This window comes from Falco rusticolus, chromosome 7, assembly GCF_015220075.1.
Source record: "Falco rusticolus isolate bFalRus1 chromosome 7, bFalRus1.pri, whole genome shotgun sequence".
In the NCBI taxonomy this organism is placed as follows: domain Eukaryota; kingdom Metazoa; phylum Chordata; class Aves; order Falconiformes; family Falconidae; genus Falco; species Falco rusticolus.
Genome location: NC_051193.1, coordinates 53,930,062 through 53,955,691, shown reverse-complemented (window position 1 = coordinate 53,955,691; position 25,630 = coordinate 53,930,062). Strand labels below are relative to the sequence as shown.

Genomic DNA, 25,630 nt, shown 5'->3' with positions numbered 1-25,630 from the left:
TGTACAGGACAATTTCAAGACTTCAGGGATTTTTGGTTGGGTGAGTTTGGGGTTTTTTTGACATTTTCTGTAACAGGCTGAATTTTGTGTTCTGAGAAGATTTTACTACATTGTCTGTCTTAAGATGGGTGTAATGGAAGTGAAATTTAGTTGTATCATTTGTCTGCTGACCTACTACAATTCTGTAAGGTAATAGGTTTAGCCACTACAGATAGACACAGGTACTTGACATGTGAAGGTAAGAACTGTCTGTTTTGCGTACTCGACTGTTTTTGTTCCCAACTGTGTCCCTCTTAATAAGGACTGCATTCCCACCTGGAAGAAATGAGGACAGAAGATGAGTGAGATTTTTCTTGACTTTGCTGCTTTTTTCTCCTGCTTTCTTGAAATTGGTACTCTCCACTTTTGCCACACAGGTAATTTGACAGGGATGGTTGGCACCGCGTTGTACGTCAGCCCAGAGGTCCAAGGAAGCACTAAGTCCACATACAATCAGGTACGATTACAGTAGACTTAATAAAGAGGTAGCATGGAATCTAAGATACCACATACAATTTAGGTCATTCCTGCTCAACAAAGGTGAATTCAAAGTGGAACAGGATGTGGTGGAACTGCTGTGATAAGCAAGGGAATGAGAAATTCTCCTTTGAGAGGAGACCAATGGTTAGAAGGATGTGGGTAGGTGAATTTTTCTGCCTGTGCTATGACCAAGACTAGGTGCAAATGAGTTGAAAGTAGGTAATCATAGAGGACCTTTATAAATTATTAAGACAGAAATCTTACAGGCTTTAGTTAAGGTAAAATGTCATCATTGGAAGTATATGTTGTTCTCCTGGATTCCTATACGGTGATTTTTGGGAGGTGGGGGTGCACTTCTTCATCAAAGAGGAACCTGTTTACCTGCAGAGACAAGCTGAATTTCAAAGCAAGAATGTTTTCAAAGTGGGAGTTTTATGTCATGGCAGTGCTGTGATGATAGAAAGCGTTGAAGTCTAACAAATCGTAATGGAGTCATTTAACAGAAAATTAAATGAAAAAAACAAAAGCCAAAAACCAGACTCACAAAAAACCCACCCTTCTCTCCAGCTGTAATACACTCTAAAACTTAGCGAAAATATTTTTTTCTCTGCTGTCATCTTCTGCAGAGAATTCACAGGTATTACATTTAAGTTTCCATTTATTTTTTTTTTCCTTTAGAAAGTGGACCTGTTCAGTCTGGGTATAATATTTTTTGAAATGTCTTACCATCCCATGAGTACTGCATCAGAAAGGATCTTTGTTCTTAGTCAGTTAAGACTGGTAAGTACACAGATAAAAAAGATACTAATTCTGTGCATCGATTAGTTTGTTAAGGGAAGTACAAGGATGCAAAACATAGCAAAAATGTTTCCCCAGGGAGTATTTTAAAAAAAAAATGTTTATAAAATACATAATGAAAAGTGAAGAATAAAATTGGAGCTGGTACTGACATTCCCTTAATGCACTGTGGATTCCCTTAATGGTATTGCCATCCATCAGTGTTCTATCTGTGAAATTAATTTTTAGAATAGAAAATATTATTGGTGTAATTGTCAGATAAAGGCATCATGGCTTTAGTGTACATCTAGGTTTAGACCTGGTGGGTCTTTCTCAGGAACCAGTTGGTATTTGTAGTTGGTAAATGCTTGTGATTAGGGGTTGTGTCTTCATTGTACAAAAACATCATAAAAGCATTTTGGTGACATCCTTTTCCTTTTAGCTCTTGGGGGGTTTTTTGCTTGTTTGTTTGTGGTTTTTTTTCCAGTGGGCAGTAAAAATGCTTTGTTTCAGAACTTAAAAATAAGACTAGCCTGAGCCAGCTGGACTGCCTGTTATAATTCAAATGTGTTTTTTGTTTGTCTTTAATAGCCCACTATTGTGTTTCCTAAAGACTTTGATGAAGTCAAGCATGTGAAGCAGGTAATTTTGAAGACATTTTAACTATTAGGTATTCCCTGTCAAAAACATTAATTACTAATTTAAAATTAAGTGAGCAAAAAATACAATCTCTGCCAAGTTCTTACTTTGTTCTAATGTCATGTAATAAGGAAAAAAATAATCTTGGAAGAATATACTAAGTTGACATGGAAATACACTTACTCACAAAATTCCCTGTGCACTGTCATGAAGAAGTGCAGAACTGGCATACCTCTTAAGGTCTGAGGGACAATTTTGACTACTGAAGGCTGAGACAAATGGCAGCTATGTTGTTTAAATCTTAACTTAAACTTCTGAAAGAAATCTGTCACAGAACAGAATGTGCAAGCTAAATTGACTGTAATTTACCTGTTACTAGTACCATAAAAATGTTTCCATCTTGTTCTGTTTACTTGAGCATGCCAGGAAGATTCCCACTTCTTTAATATCTGTAACTCTCAATTCTTTGCTGTTGTGCATGTGATTCTGCTTTCTCTTAACTTGGATGAAGAGATGCCAGAACTAGCATAACATGGAACAAAAAGGGATACTACGTATTTTGTCATCCCAGGAGGCACACTGCTAATATTTTTTGTGCTTTAGTACAATTAATTCAGGTAATAACACAATGAAAGTTATTTAGAATTTAGTAAGCAAAGAATATCTAACCCAAAGGTTCAGATCCTGCGTATTATGTACCCTGTAGAGTCTCATAGTTTTTTTATTAATGTGATATGACTATGAAGTTTGTAAGTATTGTTAATACATAAAATTTTTCTATAAACTGTAAAATTTTGATTTAATTTGTAGAGATCAGTTATTACATGGCTCCTGAATCATGATCCCGCAGCACGACCAACAGCTGTGGAGCTGTTAAAAAGTGAACACCTTCCACCACCACAAATGGAAGAGTCTGAACTCCATGAAGTACTCCACCATACCTTAGCAAATGTGGATGGAAAGGCCTACCGGACTATGATGAGTCAGATATTTTCACAGCGTATCTCTCCAGCTATAGACTATACCTATGACAGTGATATGCTGAAGGTTTGTAGGTGTTTAAGGGATGTGTGGGGTTTTTTTATCCTGTTTTCATGTTAAAAAAATGTTTATAGGGGTAAACTCTTTAACATGTTTGAGAGAATTGCATTACCTCTTAAGATTAACCTTCACATTAGTTCCCATTTAAAGCTACAACCTGTACTGCGTGGGCTTGAATAACCACTTCCCATATGAGCCTTAAATTCATTCTTCAGTGAAGAAACAAGCAGTGTTTGATTGTGGCAGCTAAAACTTTAAGCTTGTGTCCAGATGATCAGTTTCTTTACCCTGAATTTCTGTCAAACTAATGTTACTTGCATCTGATTGCCAGCAGAATGTGTTGCCTCAAGCCATTTTTTTCCCCTTTCTTATCATGGCAATCGAAGTAATCCTTCTCAGTTTCTGAACTCTTAAATCTTTCTAAAGCTAAAGAAATACAAGATAACACAGTACAATAATGCTTTTTGTAGCTGTAGTTACTTTTTTGCTCTGTAAGTGTTACAATTTATTATATTTGGACGAGATAGGAGAATGCTTATTGCCTATATTACAGGGAATGATCGCCTATATTACATGGAGTGTTCATCGCATATGAATTATATATGTACTTTTTATTTGTGATGGTTTCAGGGTAGTTTTTCTATTTGGGCAGCCAAGATACAGCAGCATGTATGTGAGATTGTCAGCCGGATATTTAAAAGACACGGTGGGTGTGTTTACAAAAGTAATTTGTTTCATTTTTCATGATTGAATGGAATAGTTTTACTGCTATCACATGAGTTAGAAAGTACATTCAGTAGTTACATGTCACTTGAAGTTTTACGTTGTTTTTTTGCTGTTATTTCATCATTCCAGTAATAGCTGATAACTGCAAATCAAAATTATTTACGTTTTCTACAGAAAAAAAAGTGAAAATCTTAATTACACCTCCAAATGTATTTGCTTTTTATGATAATTCTGTATGAGCTTTTAGAGGGAGTGTTATGTAGAATCTAGATCTGAATATAAGGGTGGCTCTATAGTGAAAGACCAAGCATCCATGTAGTACGGTAACCTATCTTTGGACACAGCGAGAATGGGAATAGCCTAAGAGCGAGCATGGAAACAGAGCAAGTGTATAGTGGTATTTTCAGTGGTACTGCTCATGGCAATGATTTGCTGTTAAGGAACTTCTTGAGCCAGAGCAGGTGTCATGGTGGCTATTCTTTGATGTTTTTTCTTTCCAGGACTCTGTCCAGTCATTAGTAATAGTATTTGCTTAAAATGAGTTATTAAGAGAGGAAGAAAATTTATACATCCACAATCACATTTGAAATGTTATAAATTGTATTGTTTTATAGGTGTTCAGGATACTATTTTACGTAAAAATAGACAATTTTAAAATATAAAGTGGGAGATTTCCTAATATAATCTGATTAAGCATGATCAGGGTTTGGCAATACAAAAGAATGAGGAAGTGAGCAATGTGAAGTCAAGTAAGGAGAAGTTACACACCCTACCCCCATTTAAAGCATGACAGACTTTGGAATGCGTCATCATTTCAGAGATAGAAATATTTTCATTCTTTTGGAAGAAAAGGGGGTGTTTAGTTATATATTTTTTTCTATTAGATTGAAGCATGTCCCTGTATTTGGGACTTTTTTTTGTCCCCGATTTAAAAGGGTTTCTGTTGAAATCTAATAGAAGATGTGAGTAAAACTATAATGAAATAACTATTGGAGAATCAGTAGAGAATTTTAAACAGGAAAGTGTATTTCAGTGATGCTGTTGTTAATAGTAAGGCTTCAATGAAGATTGGATTCATACGGATGAATGGTTGCAAAATATAGCTGGAAAAGAGGTATTTATGAGGTTTCAAAGTGAGCCATGAACGTTTCAGGCTGCATCCTCTGTTTCAAGATTCTGCTAATCTCAGCAATACTTGTTCTCTATGGAAGTGCCTCTAGACCAAAACAGTACTACTGGTATGTGCAGAGTTTCTTACCTTAGTTTCGTATGCATGCTGTTGTGAAAGACACTCTGTTTCTCTGTGGGCTGCCTACTGAGCCCAAGAGTGCAAGACAGAACATAAAAGTTTGTTTGATGGCTTTCTCTAAATGGTGGAAGAAGAAAGTCTGTTGAGGACACTTAAAGTAACATAATTTTTAAAAGGTATTGATTGAGATGATCATGCCCTGCAAAGTTGTTCATGAGCTTGTAAAAAGCAGATGTTACTTCTGAAATGGGAGATAACAGTATTTACTGGTTTTGTGCAGGAGCTATCAAGCTGCATACTCCACTGCTAATGCCCAGAAATAAAAAGTTATATGAACATAATGAAGCTTCATATTTCATGGATCACAGTGGGATGCTAGTAATGCTTCCTTATGACCTCAGAGTAAGTAGTATCATCTCACAGGCAAAGCTGGGTTTGAAGAGTGCTGTGGTGTTTGTAGATAACTTTTGATTCAGTGGTCACAAATTTGGTTTAGCTTTGTACTACTTCTGATTGCTGAAGTAGTGTATCTTTCAGTGGCTGTTCCTTTGTTCCTTAGGGCTGTACTCCTGGTCTCAGGGTGGAAACAGACTTTTTTATCCTCTTTATTTTTTCCTCTCTTTTTTTTTTGTTTTGTTTTTTTTTACCTCCTGCCCCCCCACCCCCTTTTTTTTTTAACATAGATGAAAATAATGCCATATTGTACATGTGATAGATCTCACTGCAGGGGTTTGGGGTTGGGGTTTTTTTGGTTTGTTGGTGGGCTTTTTTCTTGCTTATATAAGAGATAAGACTTTTTCAATAACCAGTGAAAATTCTAACATTCCTACCCCTTTCATATTTATATGTCTATTTTATAGAGTATGTGGGTAACGGTCGGTCCAGTTTTATGTTTCTCAAACAGGTATCAGGGGTCATTGTACTCGTGAAAGGAATTGCTGTTTGCACAGTTAACATTTTACTGTCTGGGATTCCTCTATAATACCCAATTGTGTGCAAAGTTGGCCTAATTAAATTACCTTGCACTTAAATTTAACATCTAAATGCTTTAAGTTTTTTGGGTTTGATTGTTGGTTTTTTTTAATTATTGATGGTTAGAGAACCTGATGTTTTGTATTCCATTTCACTAATTTAAGGTCAGTTTGACTTATTTTTCCTTTGCATTTATAACATCAAGCTATACAATATGATTCACAATTGAGGACTTGTGCAGGATTTACAAAATTGATCTTTCTTTTGGAATTACTTGTTTTGGAAAAATGTGTTGACCAAAGATTTGTTTTTAAAAATACTCCTTTATTATCTTTATGTAAACAGCAAAATACCTGCTTGTACATTTTAATACACTCATAGTCAATTTATGATGCATTTTGGATGTGTTAGGGCAATTATGAAAGGTCCTTGTGTCCCTCTCCAAGCCTTTCTAAGAACTTGGCAGGGGGATGTTTTTAGTGAAAGCGTGCAGCAAGGGTGATTGGATTAATGCTGCTTGGGTATGGCAGATATTTAAGGCACCATTACATATGTGAGAGTACAGATGTTACTGCATGATAGTTACTAATCTCCAGTTTCAGAGCATAGTTAAAGTGAATGTTTTGTTTCAACAGTGTTCATGGATTTTTGTTTTTCAGATTCCTTTTGCAAGATTTGTAGCTAGAAATAACATATCAAATTTGAAAAGGTAAGGGACATGGAGATAATGTTTTGCACAGATGCCATGCTTTATGACGGTGACCACTGAAGATGCTGATATGTTCTTCAATGTTTCCTTTAGATACTGTATAGAGCGAGTTTTCAGACCTCGGAAATTAGACCGCTGTCATCCCAAAGAACTCCTAGAATGTGCATTTGACATCATTACGTCTACTGGAAATAGCTTTTTGCCTATAGCAGAAACAATTTATGCCATTTCAGAAATCATTCAAGAGTTTTCAGTGCTGCAGGTAGATTTGCTAATCATCCCCTTTGTTCTCTCTTCAGTCCTAAAATTTTAATCTAAGTATTTAGTCTGATGTGTTTAAAGAGGATAGTTCCTTTAACCTTAACAAGTACAGAACTGTTTTAACGTTTTAGTGACAGTCAGTTATAGAACACTGTCATTTATATCAAAAATACATTCTGTAGTTAAACTTCAAACGAAGCATAGGTTTGTGGGCAAAGGAAATATTAATTGAATCCTTCCAGTGCCATTGAAATGATATCTGTCTTCTGTCGGGCAAGTGATGATTGTAGAATGGGACAGGCCTTACCATTCTTTAGTTGTAGATAGAAGGTAAGTGGTGGAAGGAGAGGTCTGAAGCTACCTTTGAACTATTAAATGTTTAGGAAACTTTTTCTTTTTAAAGCAAAATGGCATCCAAGTAAAACTTTTTTTTTTTCTTTTTTTCTTTTCTTCCTTCTTTCCTTATTTCCTTCCTTTTTTCTTTACCCTTCATTAGGAAAGAAATTACAGTATTTACTTGAACCATACTGCCTTACTGAAAGCTATACTTCTGCACTGTGGGATACCAGAGGATAAACTCAATCAAGTCTACGTCATTCTGTGTGATGCTGTGGTAAGATGTTAGTTATTAATCTGATCTCTGTAATCGTCACTGTAAAGTATCTTATTTTATGGAGCCATCTCCATATGTGCAAATACAGCAGTGGGCAAAGATGCTGTCTCATTGCCAGCATAGCCAGGAATATCCTGTTGATATATAAAAAAAGCTGGCTATCTTTGGACTGTAAACTTAGATGAATTACTTTTCTGTTACTTCTGGATTGGGATGTTTTAAGATTATTCTTAAATGTGTGTTTATGAGAGAATTATTCATATGCATAATTAAGAACTGCTAGGCTATTCAATAAAAACTTTAAAATCTTAATATCATGTTCATCTTTTATACCTTATAAGCAGAGAAAATAGATGAAATCAATTTGAATAATTAAGGTAGTACTTAAATCCCAACAAAATGTCTTTTTTATTTCCTTTATGTAAATTAATAAACAAAAAATTAAACGTTTCAGTATTTATGAAGTGCTTTTTAACAAAGTTAGTATTTTTATAGATTTTGTTGTGTCATGAAACCAAGCCAAATATGGCCTTCCTACAAGATTGGTGGAAAATGTGTTATTTATTGTTTTTGTTCTTTTACAGTATTATTGCAGTTTGTAAATGCAGCCTTTAATTAAAGGTATTGGAAAGTTGTGTTTTAATTCTTCTCGGCAATAGTAATTTATTTTTTTTGGTAACTTGAATTGTTGAATACATTTGAATCTTTCTCTTGTAGACTGAAAAGCTAACTAAAAGAGAAGTAGAAGCCAAATTCTGTAATCTTTCTCTCTCATCAAATTGTGTAAGTAATTTTAATTCAGTGTTAATTTCCCTGTAACTTGCCATAAGTCAGTAATACTTTATTTACTTTGTGATTTAATCAACCAGAGTAAGAAAAATAAATTGTTACATCTACTGTTAGAAATAGATCAGTCTGCCTGGAAGTGGTCTGATTTTGTTCTTTGTTCTTTCTGGGAGTCAGAATTGCAATTGTCCAAGTTTCTTTCTTTTAAACGTATTTTTCAGACTATAGAAACAAAGGGTAAGTAGAATACTGCACAGTGGTATTTAGTAAAACAAACTGAGAGAAACTTCTTTAAAAAATTGTCTACAAATATTGATGAATGCGCATAAGGAGTTCAGGTTAACATTTGGACACCCTGATCATACTCTTACCTGGCCATTCCTTTGCTCAGCTCACTAGGTAAAAAAAGGCCGCTAGGCAAAACAAGCGGAAAAAAGCAGGTATTTTACTCACACCGAGTCAAATCTTTTTCATTTTTTTAGATGTGACCTATTTATGACCACTGTCAGTGGTGCTACTTACAGATATTTTTTTTTGGTTTTAGCTTTCTCGATTGTACAGATTCATTGAGCAGAAAGGAGAAGCAAGTAATGTATTTGCATTTTTAAACACAACAATAAAACAGAAGCCAGGTGTCACTCAGCTGTTGAAGCATGGCATGAAGGATTTAGAGGAAATCATTGGTCTGTTAAAGCAACTTGGAATAAAACTTCAGGTTTGTAAAATACTCTGTGAATAACTTAATGGATTTATAGACTTCTGGGCCTTATAATTTGCTGGGCAACAAAGTAATATTTTAGAATAGAAAAAGCACATCAGAATGTCTTTTGATGGCAGATAATAATACTGGCATTGATGTTTGGTTTTATTTGTTTGAAGACTCATTTTAAGAATAAGACCTTTTCCAGTCAGAAGTCTCTGGCTTAATTAATGTCTAATGACACACAGACTTTCCCCCACAACCAGGATTGAAGGCATTACCTAAAGCATAAACAATTTGTAAAATTTTGAAACAAACTAGAAGTACTTTAAAAATGCAGAAAACTGGTGACTACTAAAAGCCTCCCCTGCTCTACCTTCTTTGAGGCTTGCTGTTTGGGTCTTGTGCTGTAGGTCTGTTGAGATGCTTTAAGATTAAAGTATCATTTCTGTTTTAGATTTTTGGAGGTAAGGGGGTGTTTCCATATGTCTTCCTTATGTGAGAACAGTGTTTTCCATCCATATTGCTAATAGGAAATTAATTACATTAACCAGTAGTACTGGCAACAGTCTTGTACACATATTCATTTTTATTTTACAGGTTTCTATAAATCTGGGGCTAGTTTACAAAATACAGCAGCACAATGGTGTTATCTTTCAGTTTATAGCATACATCAAAAGAAGGCAAAGAACTGTACCTGAAATTCTTGCTGCAGGGGGCAGATATGATCATCTGGTATGTGCCCATATCTTTTCCATGCATTTAGGTGTGGTTTTGTTTGTTGGGGTTTTTTTTAAATCATGAAAAAATTAAAAACCTTTTTGACATTTTGCAGAGATAACTATATGGGTCTTCTACTTTCTTTTTGTTTTGTTTTGAGATTCCACAATTCAGAGGGCCACAGACGGTAGGACCGGTTCCTTCAGCTGTTGGAGTCAGCATAGCTATAGATAAAATAACTGCTGCTGTTTCCAGTGTGGAGGATTTTGTAAGTCTGGGGTTTTGGGAGGTGGGAGGTTTTGTTTGTTTGTTTACTCCAGACAGTTCAGTAACCTAACAATAGCCACAGATGGGCAAAAAATAAGATGGTCAGATGTGTTCCAAAATAATACCATACTGAAATAGACCGCAAATGTCAGGATGACCTGTTTGCTTCTGTGTTTCTCTACACAGAATTATTTAGTAGAGTAAGAATTAGGGGAAGAGAGGATCTTCAGGCTTATACTGTTTTATTTTTAATTTAAATGGGACATTTTTCTCAGCCTGTGGATTGTTTCAGATGGAAGAGTACAACTGTAGATATTTAGTGAGTGTTACTTTGCTGCTGCCATTTCTCCCTTTATAAATAGAAGATGAGGATGGAAGGAAGCTTAAGAAAATGGACTACTTTGTACAGTGTGACACAGTTTCACTTGGTTGTGGCATGTGTATTTTATTAACTTTGCTTTATAAGAATTAGCAATGCAAAGCAGCGTGGGAAGGAAAGAACAGAATAGGCTAGGATACTTTGCAGGCTGAGACAGTACAGATGCTTTTTGCCAAAGGTTAAGCTTTAGTGACTTTGAAACATGCTTAGGTAGATTATAGCTCTAAAAAGATGTGGATCTAACCCCTTTTTCCAGCTTGATGAATTTTGAAAAACAGTGGTATATTCATCCTTCTTTGTTACTGTAACTGCCTTCTGAAGGGGGAAAAGGTGGTCTTGTGGCTAATGCTGTCCCCCTTGTTTTTACTTTCCCTTCAGGTTTCTGTCAGCTCATGTGACCTGCTGGTTGTAAGTGTTGGTCAGATGTCAATGGGTAGAGCTATCAATATTGTTCAGAAACTCTGGACTGCAGGAATTCCAGCCGAAATAATGTATGACTGGTCCCAGGTAGAATTTCCGTCTCTGGGTGTTAACTATATTACTGTTTGCTAAGATTAGTGCAACCTGAGACCATCCTTTTTTTAATTTTTTTCTATTTTTTACTGAGTTACAGACTTACAGAACTGAGCATGTAGGGTGCCGTTCAGCACCTGCAATGTTAAGAAAGTCTCACTGGCCTTGCAGCACTCTTCCTCTCTACCTCCCAGAGTATTTTAGTGTGATGGAGGATCTTTATGCATTCCTCAGAGCACAGAGGAATTAAGTGACCATCCCCAGTTGTACACAGAGTGTGGAGTCCAAGGCCTATTGAAATCAAGGGGGAAGTCACATAATGAGTTTAAAACAAGGCCAGTTAGCTCCAATTAAGTGAAGTGAGGATGCTTCAAAGCAGAAGCATATTTTCTACCAGTAAGGCAATATATTTTTCTTTCGGTGAGGGCTGCAAGTAGGATTCCTGAATTAATGATTCAGCCCTTAATAAGGGGCACATCTGGAATGGAACAGTAGCACCAACTTTTAAATGTATCTAGATAGCTGAAGGCTATCAGATACAGAGGGAATACTGACATCATTCTATTGTTAGAAAAACAGTTTAGTCAACTGAGCTACTAGACGGGCTGTGGGGTCCCCATGTAGTCCCTGGTGAGATGTGTGATAAGAGGGAAAGTGGCAAGATAAGTTGTGCCCTTTTTTCTCCAGTTGAAACCAAGCAGAGCTTGAGCTGCAATCATTTGACTGGAGTAGTGAGCCACACAGCAATGCTGAAGTCCCTCTTCATAGTGGTAACAGTTACCTGAGGAGTGTGACCGGTTCACCTTTTAAGTATGCCAGCTGGTGACTAACAAAAAGAAACACTGTGCAGTTGCTCATTCTGAGTTCTGCTGCAGGACATTTTGAGCTCGCTTACTTAATTGCCCCAACTTTTTTGTAATCCTTTGCAATAACTTTTCCAACAGTTTCAGTTGCTCAGAATTTAAAAAAATCCAGATTATGCTTTTCCTATGATCACCCTGGGTTCTCTTCTTGCGATTCTTAAAGAATGAAGATTTGGGTAGCTCTTGCCTCTGTCTAATGCTGTCCTGCAACCCACTGCTGAGATCCCATAGCAAGCTAAGAGCCCCATAGCAAGCTCAGCACTGAGAGTGACGTAAGTCAGCCTCAGGTTTACGTGAAACCTAGCTGCAGTCAGCTTTCATGATGGGTACCAGTCATGCAGAACCGAGCTATTGCTGAAAGTTGCAGACAGTGGGGTGTTAACTGTTTGTTTGATGTTACACGGCACGTTTTCACAGTTATCTAGATGTTGCTCTTCTAGTTGGCACATGGAAGGGCTAGCTGGATCCAGGACTGCAGGACTAGGCATTCTCTGTCTCGTGTAGACTTAGACAGATCTCGGATTTTAAGGAGCATTAGGTGGACGCATAACAAAATTTCACCACCTGGACTACTTAAAGCTTTCTTCTTGGAAGCTTATATAATTAGTTTAATTGCTGTATTTCAAGTTAGTTTAAGGATAGGAGACTTTGATTACTTAAGTGATCATTTCATAATCTGTCAAATGTCTGTCCCATTCCCCTTCCCCTGTTCCCATTTTAGTCCCAGGAAGAACTGCAGGAATACTGCAGATGCTCTGGGATTACATATGTGGCTCTTGTGTCTGATAAAGAAGGAAGTCACGTGAAGGTAAGTGTGGGACCAGAGGATACTTGATGATGTTTCAGATTCATAATCTGTTGTTCTACCTTTTTTTAAAAAAAAAAAAAAAAAAGACCATGGTTGTTTTCAATTAAATAAATTTAAGTAATTGAATTCAGTTGCTGTCATAGAAAGTTCTTCTGGAGAAGCCTGCTTTTTATTCCTCTGTAACACTTATTCACAGGCCTCCCTTCTTCTAGCACAGTCCAAAAATTAGTGCAAACAATGCTTAACTTTGTCATTGATGTCTTTACATAGAAAAAGGTTTCTCTTGTTTCTGATTTCTTTGAACCTACAAAATTAATTAGTTGACTTGGTGATCTTTCCAGTTGGCAGCTTTCCATGTTACAAAACAAGTATAATTAAAACCTAAATCTAAAACAATCAATGTAGTTCAAACAGGCAGAGTCTGAACCACACTCCTCATCTCTGTAAGCTAGGGTGGAAAGACTGGACTGTGTCACAATGCCGTCTGTGCTCCACAGCCTGTGGTTCTGGTGCCCTTTTAGAAGTTAAAACTTCATTCTGGATCATTAGGAAAAAGATCGTTACTCTTTGAATAAAGAGTCATCATTTGACTGAAAAAACCCTAACCATATGACAGCATCTGGCGTGGCCATGTTACTTACCTAGCCAATGTATATAAAATATTTTTTGCTTTGTTTTTTCACTCTCCTTGTCATTGTAACAGAGTTGGCTAATAACTGTATGAACAAGTAGATTTTGATTATGAGAATACAATATATCAATGTCTTCCATAAGACTTTACAGAGTGTTCTTTTAAATATGGCTTTATTGAAGCGAAACAAACAAAGAACACGCCAATGAGGCAAATGGTATTGTTAGTGACTAATCTCTTGCCAGTAAAGATGGAGCAGATACTTTTAAGTTTTCAATGTTTGAATCTAACTCCTGCAAACTGAAAGGCAAGCCTTATTCTAACAAAATTCCTACTCACTAAAAGAAACAAAGCCCAAACCCATATATGCTATTACTAATATGGTATTTGCATCTACAAACCATTCTGTTAAAAAAAAATAATTATCACATATTAAATACAAGTAGCCAAGCTAGTTTAAGCTTTGGGAATGCAGAGAAAATCAGTTGGGGAAAAAAATATTTGATATTTAATTGGTAGTGATTGATTGGTAATGATGATAGCTTCCTTTGAAGAAGGAAGAATAATGATAGAAACCTTTGACTGTTTCACTGTTAATGGGTATGATCCAGTTTGGTTTTGATTAAATTTGATAAGTTTATTCATATGCCATTTTAAGAATTAACAAGAACCACTGAACTACATCATAGGTGAAATCCTTTGAGAAAGACAGACAGACGGAGAAAAGGATTTTAGAATCTGACTTAGTAGATCACCTGATCCAGAAATTGAAAACTAAAATCTGTGACGAAAGGTGTAGTAGGTAAGTAGCATAACATGTCAACCTGAATAGTCAAAGTCAGAAGTGAATGTATATTTGTTTTAATGAAGTAATTTTAAGATGTGCCTAGTTAAACCTCAATTTTATTTTATAAAGAGTAAGAGCTTTGCTGAATTTCTTTGGAGGGGAAAAGAAAGCAAAAGGCTTGGTTATAGAATTTTACTGAGATTAAGACGGAGTGATTTCCCTAGCTGTTGTTATATTCAAATATCCATAGTGCTTCATAGATTAAAAGGCCATGCAGTTATTCGGCTCAAATGCTACTAAAACACCAGTACTGTTTGCGTGGCAGGACTGCCTGCAAAGTCCCTGTTACTGACCAGAAGTCTATTACACTCATGTGTAATCAAAGAACTAAAGCGGCAGATCCCTTTCATTCTGAGGCATTGTTGATATGGCAGAAATGAAGACGTAACTGCAGCACACCAGTACACTTTGGCTGTCACAAGTGAAAGTAACACCTGGCAAAGACTTCAGGTACACAGCAACACCCAATCATCCTGTCTTTGAAATTACTATTTATTGTCACCAACAGAAACTAGTATGGAAATCATAGGAGAGGCCACAGTGCCACCTGTGTGCATAAGCAGGATAGCTGTTACTCACACATATCCCTCTGTAAATACATAATTGTACACACATCTATAAATAATACATGTGTACATATATGTGTACGCATGTACTGGCAGCAGGAACAAGTATGGTCTGGTCACACAATCCAGAATTCAGAAACTTGACATATTTGACATCCATAGTACTTCTGAATAGACTTAACAACAAAGGAAACTGTTAAGCTGGGAAATGCTTAACTTGAGCAGTAGTTTGTGCAGGTGGTTAACATCTGCTGTGATCCGCCTCTTCCTTCTCCTTTTTCTGGCCTCAGCCAGTCTTGGCATTTAACTTGGCAACTAACCTGATTCTCATATGTTTTATGACAGACCTACAGGATCTATTAGAAGCTGTGAAAGAAAATCATTCTTTCTAACAGTTAACCTTATTTCTAGATCCTGATTTCTTTGTTAATTAATCCTGAATATGGAAAGGGTTCCAAACTTGCTATTGAAAGATTCTTTGAATCTGTGTGATCTGAAGTATAAATATTACTGTGGTACTTTAGTATTATCTCACTGAAACCTGTAAGAAGTTGCAGATTAATAATATAGAGAGAATATTCTCATAATGTATTCTAGTATTAGGATCTGAATCACGCTTGCGTGATGAGGGAGTACATTTTTTTTGTATCCATAGGAAGCATAAAGATTGCTTCTAGATCTGATTTTGTAATGTAATTTTGCAGGGTTTCCTGTCTGTTCCAGAACAGAACTTAATCTGCAGATAGGTGCTGGGAAGTATCCATAAATTTCTCTGTTGGAATAAAATAAGTATGTTTGTATAATAATCTGAAACTGTGTCTTATTACAGTATCTCTTTGTTATTGTAAATATGTTTCCCTAACTGTCTTCGTTTATTTTTAGAGAAACCTCAGATAATCTTTCAGTACCAAATCAGAAGGGATCATTTACTAATATTTCAGGTATGTAGTCTCTAGTTACAGCACAAAAACTGTTTCTCTTTCTGCTTAGAAACTACTTTATAAGAAAATATTGCTGGAACATAAACTTTAGAAGTATTACCAAAGACAGAGCAAGAAAATGTTTTCTAGCAGTGCCTCTCGTTAGAGACACTTCCTCCTAATCTCAAATGTTATTCTAAGCAATCTGAACATGACATTTTTTCCAAACTAACGAAACAAGTGGTCGGATCTATAGACAGAATATTCACATTCAAGCTTTAATGCACTGTAGTGATTCAGGAGGGTGGAAAAGGAAAAAACCATGAAGATTTCCTAACTGAGGAGAAACTAAATGTAATTTTTCATCAAAGTGACGTGGTCTGTGATTGTTACAGTGTTGAGACCCATGTACATTGACCTACTGTTCTACTAAGATTTTTTTTTTTTCTTCACATGAAAATGCCTTTACATTTCTAGCTACAGATTTCCACTCCTTAATCTGATAATAGAAGTTTGTATATAAAGAATAATGTTAAGTACTTGTTGTGTGGATAAAGTTTGGCTTTTTGGATAATTATTTGAAGTACTGATAGAGTGTGTGGTGATCGGTGAGTGAGGTGGCCGTGCTTAACTGGGGGTTTGGGGGGGTTGTTCTTGTGTGTGTGATAACAGAAGTGACAATCCAGATTTCAAAACAAGCCATTTCACACTTTAATTATTGTTATTTGGGGAAGCTGAGGACTGGGGTTTATTGTTTGTTTTGTCATTGACTCTGCTGTGGGACTGAGCATTAAACAGTTCCCTCATTCTTGTAATCACTTTTTCTTGTTTTGATACTAGGTATGCTGCATTCCTCTAAAATTCTGCAAGCCGTTTGGAACCTTTTATTAGTTTCAGGGAATGTTGATATAAAATACCAGATTTCTTTGTCTTACCAACCAGTCTTTCATAGCCATAAGTGAGCATTTGAGAATTTACATGAACATGTTTTCACTGTCCTATCGATTTGATTGACTTCAGAGTTTGTTAGCAGCTTTTTGAACCCTGTACTATACAGATCTTAGCTTATTAATATCTATGAATTTTCTGTTTCTTCCTGCTTTTTGTATAAGGAAAGAATATAATCTAAAACTGTATATTTGCATTTTAGGTGTATTTGAATCCCATGGACCTCTTGTAGTGCCTAATGTTAGTGTTATGACTCCTGAAAAATTATCTGCCAGTGCTAGGCGTCGTCAAGAAATTCAGGTATACACACATCAAATAAGTATTAAGAAGTGATTCTTAAAAGTTAAGGAATGGTAGAAATCGTATTTTCCCTGTCTCCTAACTTAAACAAATATATCCTGTTTGTTCTTTATTCATAGAATAGACTATGAACAACACAAAAGGTTGAAGGCAAAGACCACCTTTTTTTTAGATCTTGGGGATTATCTGTGACATTGTGGCTGAGCTGTCATTGTACATACATATTAGAGTCTTATTTTATTAGGTGAAGTGTGTAAACAGCCTCTTCTGTTCTCATCATCTATGAAATACAAAATAAGTGTTCCCAACCTGTGTCACAGAAGCAGTGTAGTTTACTTTCGCTCATCTTTTGTTGCCAGGTACAAACAAGACTTCAGACATTTGTTTCTAGCCTGCAACAGAAAACAAATGAGATTGAGATTTTAGCAGTAAGTATTTGGCAGAAGCCTGAATAAATTTCAAATTCTTAATTAAATTGGAAGATGCAGTTGCTATCTAGAACAAGCTACTGGCAATAGAATCGCTTTAGAGATACCAAGTGAGCCAGACTTCTGGTTAAATAAGACCCATGGCATGTTTCTTTAATACTTGAAAAGTATCTCGAATTGTGTAAATTCTTAAGCTGTACTTATGCTAACTACTATGGTAGACTTAATAACTTGTTCCTGCTAGACTTGCTCTTACATTTCAACTAACACAGCTTTTGTTTGTACATAGCTTTTAGACTTCACTGACCATGTCACAAAGGACTTTTAAAACGGTGGATGCTTTTCAGGAAACATACTGGCTATTTGCCTACGTCCATTTGGAACTTTCCGTAATGGAATCTGTCATGAACAGTTTGTTTAAAACCTTGGTAAATTCCCAGTTCTGTCAGCACAAGTGCTTCTTTGGAAATAAAAAAGTCCGTCTCCCTTCAGTATAGCGAATACCCAGCTGGCGAACTGAAGAACTGTTAAGTATTGATTTCTTGATTATGTTTTTACAGGTAGATCTGCCAAAAGCAACTGTGATACACTTCTTATCATTAGAGGTAAGCAATTCAGTATTGTCACTGAAACTTTAATTGAACAATAGATGATAAATTCTGTTCCTAATGAAGTGGAATTTAAAATTCACCCATCGTAGGTTTTGTCCTTCAAGGAGTTTGAATTAGGTTTTAAAACTTGAAAGGATTTTTTTTACCCAAGAAGCTTGACTGAGGCTAGAAAAATCTTTTTGTCAAATGCCCAAGTTACACAAGACACCATTAGAAACTCCTAATACAAAGCTCTGTGCTTTTTCCCAAGAGCAGTTAACTGAAATTGTCTTACTGCTCGCTTTCAGAAACCAGTAAGCATTAACAGTGGTTTCAATGAAGTTGTTTCTTGAAGCTGTTAATGAAGGAAGACCCAAAATACAGAGGCAGTTGTTTCAAGTACAGTAGCTGAAACGTTTCCAGCGAAGCCAAGATAAAAAGGGGTATGACACCTTTACCAACTCAAACTGCTAGATGTGAGGGGGAAAAACCCACCAAAGACAAAGGTCTCTTCTTTCTTCCAGTGACAGTAGTAGCTTTAAAGTCCGGATATTTTACTAGTGAGAGGGTTATCTCCCCACCCCACAAAAGAAGAGGAATGGCATCCTCCCTGAAAGTGGGTTTAGCACTTTCATACCTTTCATTTGCTGCTCTGAAGCAGTGCTAGTCTGGTAGTCAGACCCCAGTGAAACATTTGAAGATATTTCCAAAATATTTAAGTTTATCCAGTCTATCCAAATGACAGAGATTATTTATTTATTAAAGGTGATAAACTAAGACACACAATCAGCTTTTTGACCACCGTTATACCACGGTTCTCATATTCTGTTCAGCATTGCAAACCGGGTAGAGTCCTCTTTGTTGCTTACACCTTTTTATCGTTAAATCACCTGTGTTAAGAAACTGATCACTAAATTGTTAATACATTTTCTTTAAAAAATTCTAACAAAATCAAGTTGCATGTTACGTGAATTTTGTTTGAAACCTTTTTAATTAAAGGAACATGAACATTACACAGTGTTCAGAAAACTGAATCCAATTGGGAGAAGTATTTCCTTCATGAGAGAATGTAAGACTGTATCATAGCCTCTTGTCATTTTTTTTTTTCTTAGTTTGATGGAGATAGACAAGCCTTTGATGCTACCGTGAGACAACTGATGTCACGATGGCCAAAACAGAGATGTTCATACTTGCAAGCAATTTGTGATGAAATTTACAGTATCAAAATGGAAAAGAGGTAAATTTGTTAAGCTCTTACAAGTGGTACATAAAACACCTCAGTTATGCTTTCAAACTTGACTAAATAAGCTGGTTTTAATTTGTCCTCCCCTTTCCCTCTCCCTGAGGAAAACAGAAATATTCAGGAAATGTATATAGTTCCCTGAGTACTATGGGAAGAGATTACTGGTCGTGTAATCATCACTTGTAGTAAATCGTAAATTCTTGGCCATGTAAATTCTTCATTTTTACAAGCCTTTACAAAAAATTCTAAAATGTACTCCCACTGTGCTCACTTGCTGCTTTGTTCATAACACCGAATAGCAAACAACTACATATATTGAGGTATACTGCTATTCTATATATGCTATATAGAGAAGAACAACCCTCTTTTCTCATGGGAGGGACTCAGCTTGCATTGTAAAACTCAGATGCATTTAATTCCTCCTGCTCTGAAGGAATTTGATGGGAATCTGGCACAGCTGACAGACTACCCAGCTTTAAGCAGACACAGTGTATGCTCTCTCAACATGTACAGTGAAGCCCATTTCTACTTTCTAAACAAAAACATTTGTTTGGCTTGTAGTGTCCTTATTGGATTCTGGCAAGGCTGAAACACAGAGTCTGGGCACATCCAGTTTTAAGCCTCAGATTTTCAGCTGTTGCATGTACTGGTACAGTTAAGTGAGAGCTGGATATTTATGTCCTATTGTGGGTTTCATTGGTAGTATGTTTTCTAAAACCTATGTTCAGCTTGAAGGTACTTAGCATTTAAATGAGTCTAAAAATTGACCGATTCCTTTTTCTTAGAGATGCAGCAAAATTGCTTCAGTTTCAGTTATGTTTACTAACACAACTAAATAGCAAGTGAAGTGGGTTTTTTCTTCCTGTGGCTTGCAAGGCTCTGAGCGACAGAACCCAATTACTACATACAGATAATATTCCATACAATGTTGGGTGTGAGCATGATGCAGTCCCTGACAGCGTCTTCCTTTCCCGTTTGACACCTGCACACAGAGCACTGCTTAGCCGTAAGCCTTCAGATCACTGAATAAAAACTGAACAGGCTAGGTAAAGGGGAAAACTGCAGTCACAGCCAAAGGCACTAAAACTTCCTGCTTTTCTGCTTAATCTTTGCAGTTAGCTTGTTGCCAAGATTTGCGACAGACATTGTAGCTTTTGAACCTAGTTTCAAAGTTTAAAAATTCTCTTTTCCTTCCTTCTGCAGGGTTCCTGCACTTATCCTGTACAGTTACCCAGATGAATACAAGGTTTTGTTTTAGTGCTTAAAGCAGCTTTTATGGAATGCTTGTATAATAGGAACAGTGTTTTTGTCAAAAGGAATTTCAAAGAGCTGCAATGCAAGACAGGCAACTAATGCCTTTTTACATGTCCATATTGAATTTTATGTGTAATATGAAACTGTAAATTTATGTCAAAGTGGAAATGTGTTTTATAGACAATTCAGGAATGTCTGACTACCGCCACAGATATGTATTATAATGTAATTCTTTCCCTTATGCCAAGAAAGAGATTACCAGCTGTGCAGGTGTAAAACTTTTTTTTAAAAATAGTTTCAGAATGCCTTTTACGTCAACATGCAACAGTAGTACTGAAATGAGAAACTCAGCTCAAGGATTAGAGGATAATTTATCTTCAACTGTAACACAGTTTTAAACTTTTTTGAAGAAGGGGTTTTGTGTAATAAAAGGTTTGGCTACTGCGCCTTCTTGAAATACCTGTTACAAGCTTTTTGTGGTTTGTGTTTGGTTTGCTTTGCTTTTTTAAACCTACTGTTTTATACAGTGATTAAAAGATGGTAGATTTCAAGCTGAGACAGTCGCTGCAAGCCTGGCTGCCTGCCTGTGCTTGTCCTGCCTCTGCTTTTGCATTCAAGTCAAGCAGAGGCTTCCTGGGAGATGAAGTAAGACTGGTACAGGAAAGGACCTAAACCTAAGACTGCTCTCCTCACATGCATTGTTGGCTTAAGTTTGAACTTAAAGCCATAGTAATAATGGTAAAATTCCCATGATCTTCTTGAAGCTAATCAGGAAAAGCTGAGCAAATCTGAAGGTAAGTTCCAGCAGCCATAGTTATTTCACATCAACCTAATCAAAATACTCAAGTGAATATGCAGAAAAGAAAATACACTGGTGTTTACCCTCCCTCCCTCCTGGCTACCTTCTGTTTCTTCAACTCAAATGACTGCCTTTAGTGCTGCAGGCTTACTACTGCATTAATACCTACTTCTATTCTGCCCTTTGCCCCCCTCTTTACTATGAGAAAAGTTAAAATATGTAAAGAGGTAACTAAAAACAAACTCAGTAACTTCTCTGAACTGTGAATTGTTCCACCACCACAGGAAGCAGCATCAGGGGAAGCAAAGGCACAAATAACCACACCATTGCTAGCAGTTCACCAAGACAAGTCACATCAGTCATTGCAACCAAATGCATTTCTTATTGTGTTTAATAGGAACAATTAAGTATTCACCTTTTACATCTGCTCATACAAAGGAGCTACTTTAAGATGTGAAGTATGGGGAAATTCAGATCCCTGAATATACTGAAGGATGAAGCTTTAAAAAAAAAAAAAGTTTAGGTAACACAAGCTAAAAATTTTCAAGCCCTGTCTGAAGGGAACATGATGCAGAGTCCTGCCCTCCCCCCATCCTGAGCCAGGGTCAGCGCAGCTGGAGCAGCCAGTGGAACAAGGACACAGCTGCCTAGCTCTGTAAAAGCTCACATGCTGTGCTGGCTGCCTTAGGGGTATCCGCACTGCATCACATAGACACCTCCCTCAAACTAAGAAACAGGAAAGCTGCTGTTCCTGATAATACATTGGCACCCATTTTCCCTAGCACTACTGCGGCTTATCTGTAAAACTGAACACCTGTCACCAGACTCCTGCTCCAGTCTTGGTTTGCTCCTGGTATAGTGCATTTCTCTTCACCTTGTGTTACCCCCCAAACAGGTTTTACACTGCCCACTTGTATAATACAAAACAAACATCAGTAAAAGTACAAAACTAGTTGGCAGCTGAGTGTAAAGCTATTTCGGTATAACCCTGTAAATACTCCTGCCATGTAAGAATCCACAGAAAGCATCTTCTGCTCTCAGTTTAAACACAAGTACTGATCACATCCCAGTATCCTGCTGGAAGGAAAGCCAAAGACAAGTGGTAACTCAAAAAGAAATGGACTTTGCTTTGAGCAAGGGTCAAAGTCTGTTACAGTGATGGCAGGACACGTTCTGTCACTGTGTTGCTTTACTCTTCTTGTTTTTGCTTTTCTTGTCTTTTTTCTTCAAGCCATCCATGTTAGCTCTCAGCAAATTTGAATATGCCTGAAACAACAATTGGAACCATTAAAAGAACACATACTTAAGTAATGATATACTAGAGATAACATTTTGCATATTGCTTATGGATAGATACCCGCATTTTCTCAGTTAGAGAATGAATCATGCTCTTTCCAAGTGTAGGCTGTAACTAGTGTTTCTAAATCAACACAAAAAGTCAGATAAAATACAGTGGGATTTATTTATTTATTTATTTCCCCCCACAAATAGAGATAGATGGATAGTTTAAGGTTAATCTGTATGGCAGTTCAGTACTGAATCAACCCATTCACAGCTGTCCAGTGCTTCCTACTGACCACTGACCACTCCCCAGTACCTCCAGAAAAGGAAGATAGAAGGCACACAAAACTTACCATCTGGAATTTATTTACTTCCTTTGAGCTCACCTACAAAAATAATACTGGAGGTTAACCAAGGAAACACTGGTTTCTATTACAGACCAAGTATCAGTATGTGTTTACCCACCAGTGACCATCAAGTCTAAGTTTTAACAGCAGCTGGATCAACTCAATCACATGAAGTGGTAGGTAGGCTGTACTGACATGTCATAGGACTTCACTGATTCAGAAAACTGAAAACATTCCGTATTTAACAAAATCCTCTGGAGGCCGTTTGTCCTAACTCTGTGTGTTTTCCCATGGGAAGAATGGCAAGAAACATTCTAAGGAAGGTTTTATTTACTTGTAGGGCCATAAAAATGTTGCAGCCCAGATTCTCTTCAACTATTTCTCAAAGAAACGTTTTTCCTTGGGTTACATCACAGAGGACAGCTGAAGTCAGCTAAAGCCTTTCCCAATCTCTCATTCCAAATAAATACACATCAGGTTTTCAATTTCTACTTAACATTTCCTGAAATACTAACAGCTCTGTAGAGAAAAAAATAGGTATGCTAAGCAAAATCAAGGCTTAAAAGAGTCTACCCGCACCTACACATTCTTGCCAGCAAACAAGGATCCTGTTCCTACTGTTTCAGAGTCTGGGAACATTCAGTTCTTCCCTGGGTTGTAAGAACATTCAATAACTCCATCAAGGTCTACAGGAAAGTACTTGTCACCCGAGTCTTAAGTGTACACGTGCAAGACCTTTCTTCTCCTCAAGCCACACCATTTGTCCTCATACTGCAGGTTCCTTATTTGCCCTGCATCCTCCTGCCCATGTCTCTATAGAAGCAGTTTCCCCTTTTCCCTCCAAACAATTTCACCTGACTCAAAACACAACAGCCAAGGTTGCTGAAACAAGCAGAGTTGCTTTCTGCTGTCCCACATCACCATTCTGAAATGGATTCCAGCTTACAGAGCAAAACTATGAACTATTGTCCCAGCTGTAATGCTGAGTGTGAGCGTTAAGATTTCAGGTAAGGGCAATACTTCAGCATCCCAGCTTCAGCTGTGTTTAGCTACCATATGGTTTTTCTGGAATTAAAAGGTCAGTTCTCATGAAATTAATATAAAGACACATTTCACTTAAAATATGGGACATTAAATAAAGATATGAAATAAAAATATAAGTAGGGCCACTAATCTTTCTAACCCAAAGTTGTCACTTACCACTGTGCTGATTTTCTTCTTTCCATCAGTTGCTCTCAGAAGACACTTATTGTCTGCTGGTTCAAAACTTTCTGCGTGGCCTTTCCGCGGGACTGGTTTTGTTCGGCCATCATCTGTATGGAAAGACAGAGAACATTTATTCGTGTTTCACTAAAACCACCAGATGCCTCCTGACATGAGATGTTCAAAATTGCTTATGAGGTCTGTAAAACACCTTGAAATTCAAGGCTGCCTGATGTGACATTGCACACATTGTTCCCAGAGCCCCTTCCCTGTAACCGCAAAAGGACCAGTTCCATAAACTACATCTGCCAGGAAAAAAAATGTAAATCCTTGCCCCGAACCACTTGCTTCAACGGCACGGTTTTAAATGCACACCAGGCTGCAGCACAGGGCACCTGGCTTTTAATGTACGTGCCAGCAACGCGCCAGCTCGGTTTGGCGGCACAGCCTCCTCAACCCAGTCACGGGCTGACAACTTACATTTCTTCAGCGTTATGAAAACGCTCCCCGAAGTCCTGCACTTCTGAAAAAGCCTGGTAAGCTCCGTCAGGAACTGCAAGAGAGAGAGACCCCGTGCTGAGCCGGAGGCCGCCACAGGGGCATCGCAGGGGCACCCCGTTCTTCCCCCGGCCCCTCCGGCCAGCAGCGCCCATCTTCCCCCGGCCGGGGCGGCACGGCACGGGTCCCACCCACGGGCGGCCCGCGCTGCTGACTCCGGACAACGCGGCCTGAACCCCCCAGGCCCGCCACGGCCCCAGCGCTTCCGCCCGCCGGGTACGGCGATGCTCGCCGCCGGGGCGGGCGAGGGGGGCCGCGGCTCTGCGGGGCCGCCCTGTCCCGGCGGCGGGGGAGAGCGGCCCCGAGCCCGGCCGCGCGGCCGCACCTGCTCGCTCTCCAGCAGCACCATCCTGCCCCGCCGCCCGGAAGCGCCGCGCGCAGGCAAGCGCGCACGCGCGCCAGGGCACGAGGCGGGCCCGCGCACGCGCCAAGGGGCAGGGCGGGGCGGACGGCGCGCGGCGGGGGCGGGGCGCGGCGGCGAGGCTCCGCCCCGCGGGGGAGCGCCACGTCAGCCCCGCGCCGCCACCGCCAGCGGCCCGAGGCGGGTGGGGGCGTGGCCTCGGGGCCCGGCCGGTGCCCGATCCGGGGCGCGGGGCCGGCCGGCGAGAAGGGCCGGCCCTGGGTGCCGCCGTCACACGCCCCTTCCCCCTCCCTGCCGCCTCGCACCCCCGGTGGCGGGCGTGGTGCGGGGCGTTCCCCGCGCAATACGCGGGAGCGCAGCGGCGGTCTCAGCCCCTCTCACGGGCCGCCTCGCAGCAGCGGGGCCGGGAGGCCGTGGGCCGGCCCGAGCCCCGGCTTCCCGGTCCCCGGAGCGGGTGTCTCCAGCCGCGCGCCTCAGCGCCCGCAGGCACCGGGAGCCGCCGCGCCGGCGCCGGGAGGCAGCGGGGGGCGGTGGCGGCCGCCGTGCCCGGGGTGGCTGGGGCGGGGGGTCCGCGCTCAGCGCGCCTCGCAGGCGGGTGGTGGGTGAGGGGCGTGCGCGGGGAGCGGGCCCCGGGCCCCGGGGCCTGCACAGGCGGCCGGGGGGGCAGCACCCGCGGGGCTCGGCGCGCCTGAGGGGCGGGCCCGGGAAAGGGGCAGTTGGCTGCCAGGCCCGGGTCAGCTGGGCTGGGAACACGCAGCAGCAGCCCTTGCTCTAGCGCCTTCTCTGCGCCTCGCTAGGAAAATTCGTTTCTT

At 39.1% G+C, this 25,630-nt stretch overlaps 2 protein-coding genes across 2 annotated transcripts in view; one reads left to right on the top strand and one right to left on the bottom strand.

The window, feature by feature from the left end:
- Nucleotides 1-20,738, top strand: part of EIF2AK4 (eukaryotic translation initiation factor 2 alpha kinase 4) — a 37,505-nt gene extending 16,767 nt beyond the window's left edge. The window contains exons 18-39 of the mRNA XM_037393464.1: nucleotides 417-496; nucleotides 1,198-1,299; nucleotides 1,888-1,938; nucleotides 2,746-2,982; nucleotides 3,607-3,682; nucleotides 5,232-5,353; nucleotides 6,583-6,632; nucleotides 6,726-6,894; nucleotides 7,390-7,506; nucleotides 8,224-8,289; nucleotides 8,837-9,007; nucleotides 9,593-9,727; nucleotides 9,873-9,980; nucleotides 10,737-10,865; nucleotides 12,456-12,542; nucleotides 13,863-13,975; nucleotides 15,469-15,527; nucleotides 16,657-16,754; nucleotides 17,114-17,182; nucleotides 17,743-17,787; nucleotides 18,885-19,009; nucleotides 20,219-20,738. Coding sequence (XP_037249361.1) covers nucleotides 417-496; nucleotides 1,198-1,299; nucleotides 1,888-1,938; nucleotides 2,746-2,982; nucleotides 3,607-3,682; nucleotides 5,232-5,353; nucleotides 6,583-6,632; nucleotides 6,726-6,894; nucleotides 7,390-7,506; nucleotides 8,224-8,289; nucleotides 8,837-9,007; nucleotides 9,593-9,727; nucleotides 9,873-9,980; nucleotides 10,737-10,865; nucleotides 12,456-12,542; nucleotides 13,863-13,975; nucleotides 15,469-15,527; nucleotides 16,657-16,754; nucleotides 17,114-17,182; nucleotides 17,743-17,787; nucleotides 18,885-19,009; nucleotides 20,219-20,273 — 2,264 coding nt within the window. The 3' untranslated portion in view covers nucleotides 20,274-20,738. The remainder of the gene's footprint in view (nucleotides 1-416; nucleotides 497-1,197; nucleotides 1,300-1,887; nucleotides 1,939-2,745; nucleotides 2,983-3,606; nucleotides 3,683-5,231; nucleotides 5,354-6,582; nucleotides 6,633-6,725; nucleotides 6,895-7,389; nucleotides 7,507-8,223; nucleotides 8,290-8,836; nucleotides 9,008-9,592; nucleotides 9,728-9,872; nucleotides 9,981-10,736; nucleotides 10,866-12,455; nucleotides 12,543-13,862; nucleotides 13,976-15,468; nucleotides 15,528-16,656; nucleotides 16,755-17,113; nucleotides 17,183-17,742; nucleotides 17,788-18,884; nucleotides 19,010-20,218) is intronic.
- Nucleotides 20,739-21,441: 703 nt separating this feature from the next.
- SRP14 (signal recognition particle 14) lies at nucleotides 21,442-24,868 on the bottom strand. The gene is made up of 5 exons (XM_037393465.1): nucleotides 24,783-24,868; nucleotides 24,380-24,452; nucleotides 23,897-24,009; nucleotides 22,703-22,735; nucleotides 21,442-22,334 (listed from the first exon to the last, which is right to left on the bottom strand). Exons 1-5 carry the CDS (start codon nucleotides 24,804-24,806, stop codon nucleotides 22,245-22,247), a joined length of 333 nt encoding a protein of 110 aa, XP_037249362.1. The 5' UTR covers nucleotides 24,807-24,868; the 3' UTR covers nucleotides 21,442-22,244.
- Between the last annotated feature and the right edge of the window lie 762 nt (nucleotides 24,869-25,630).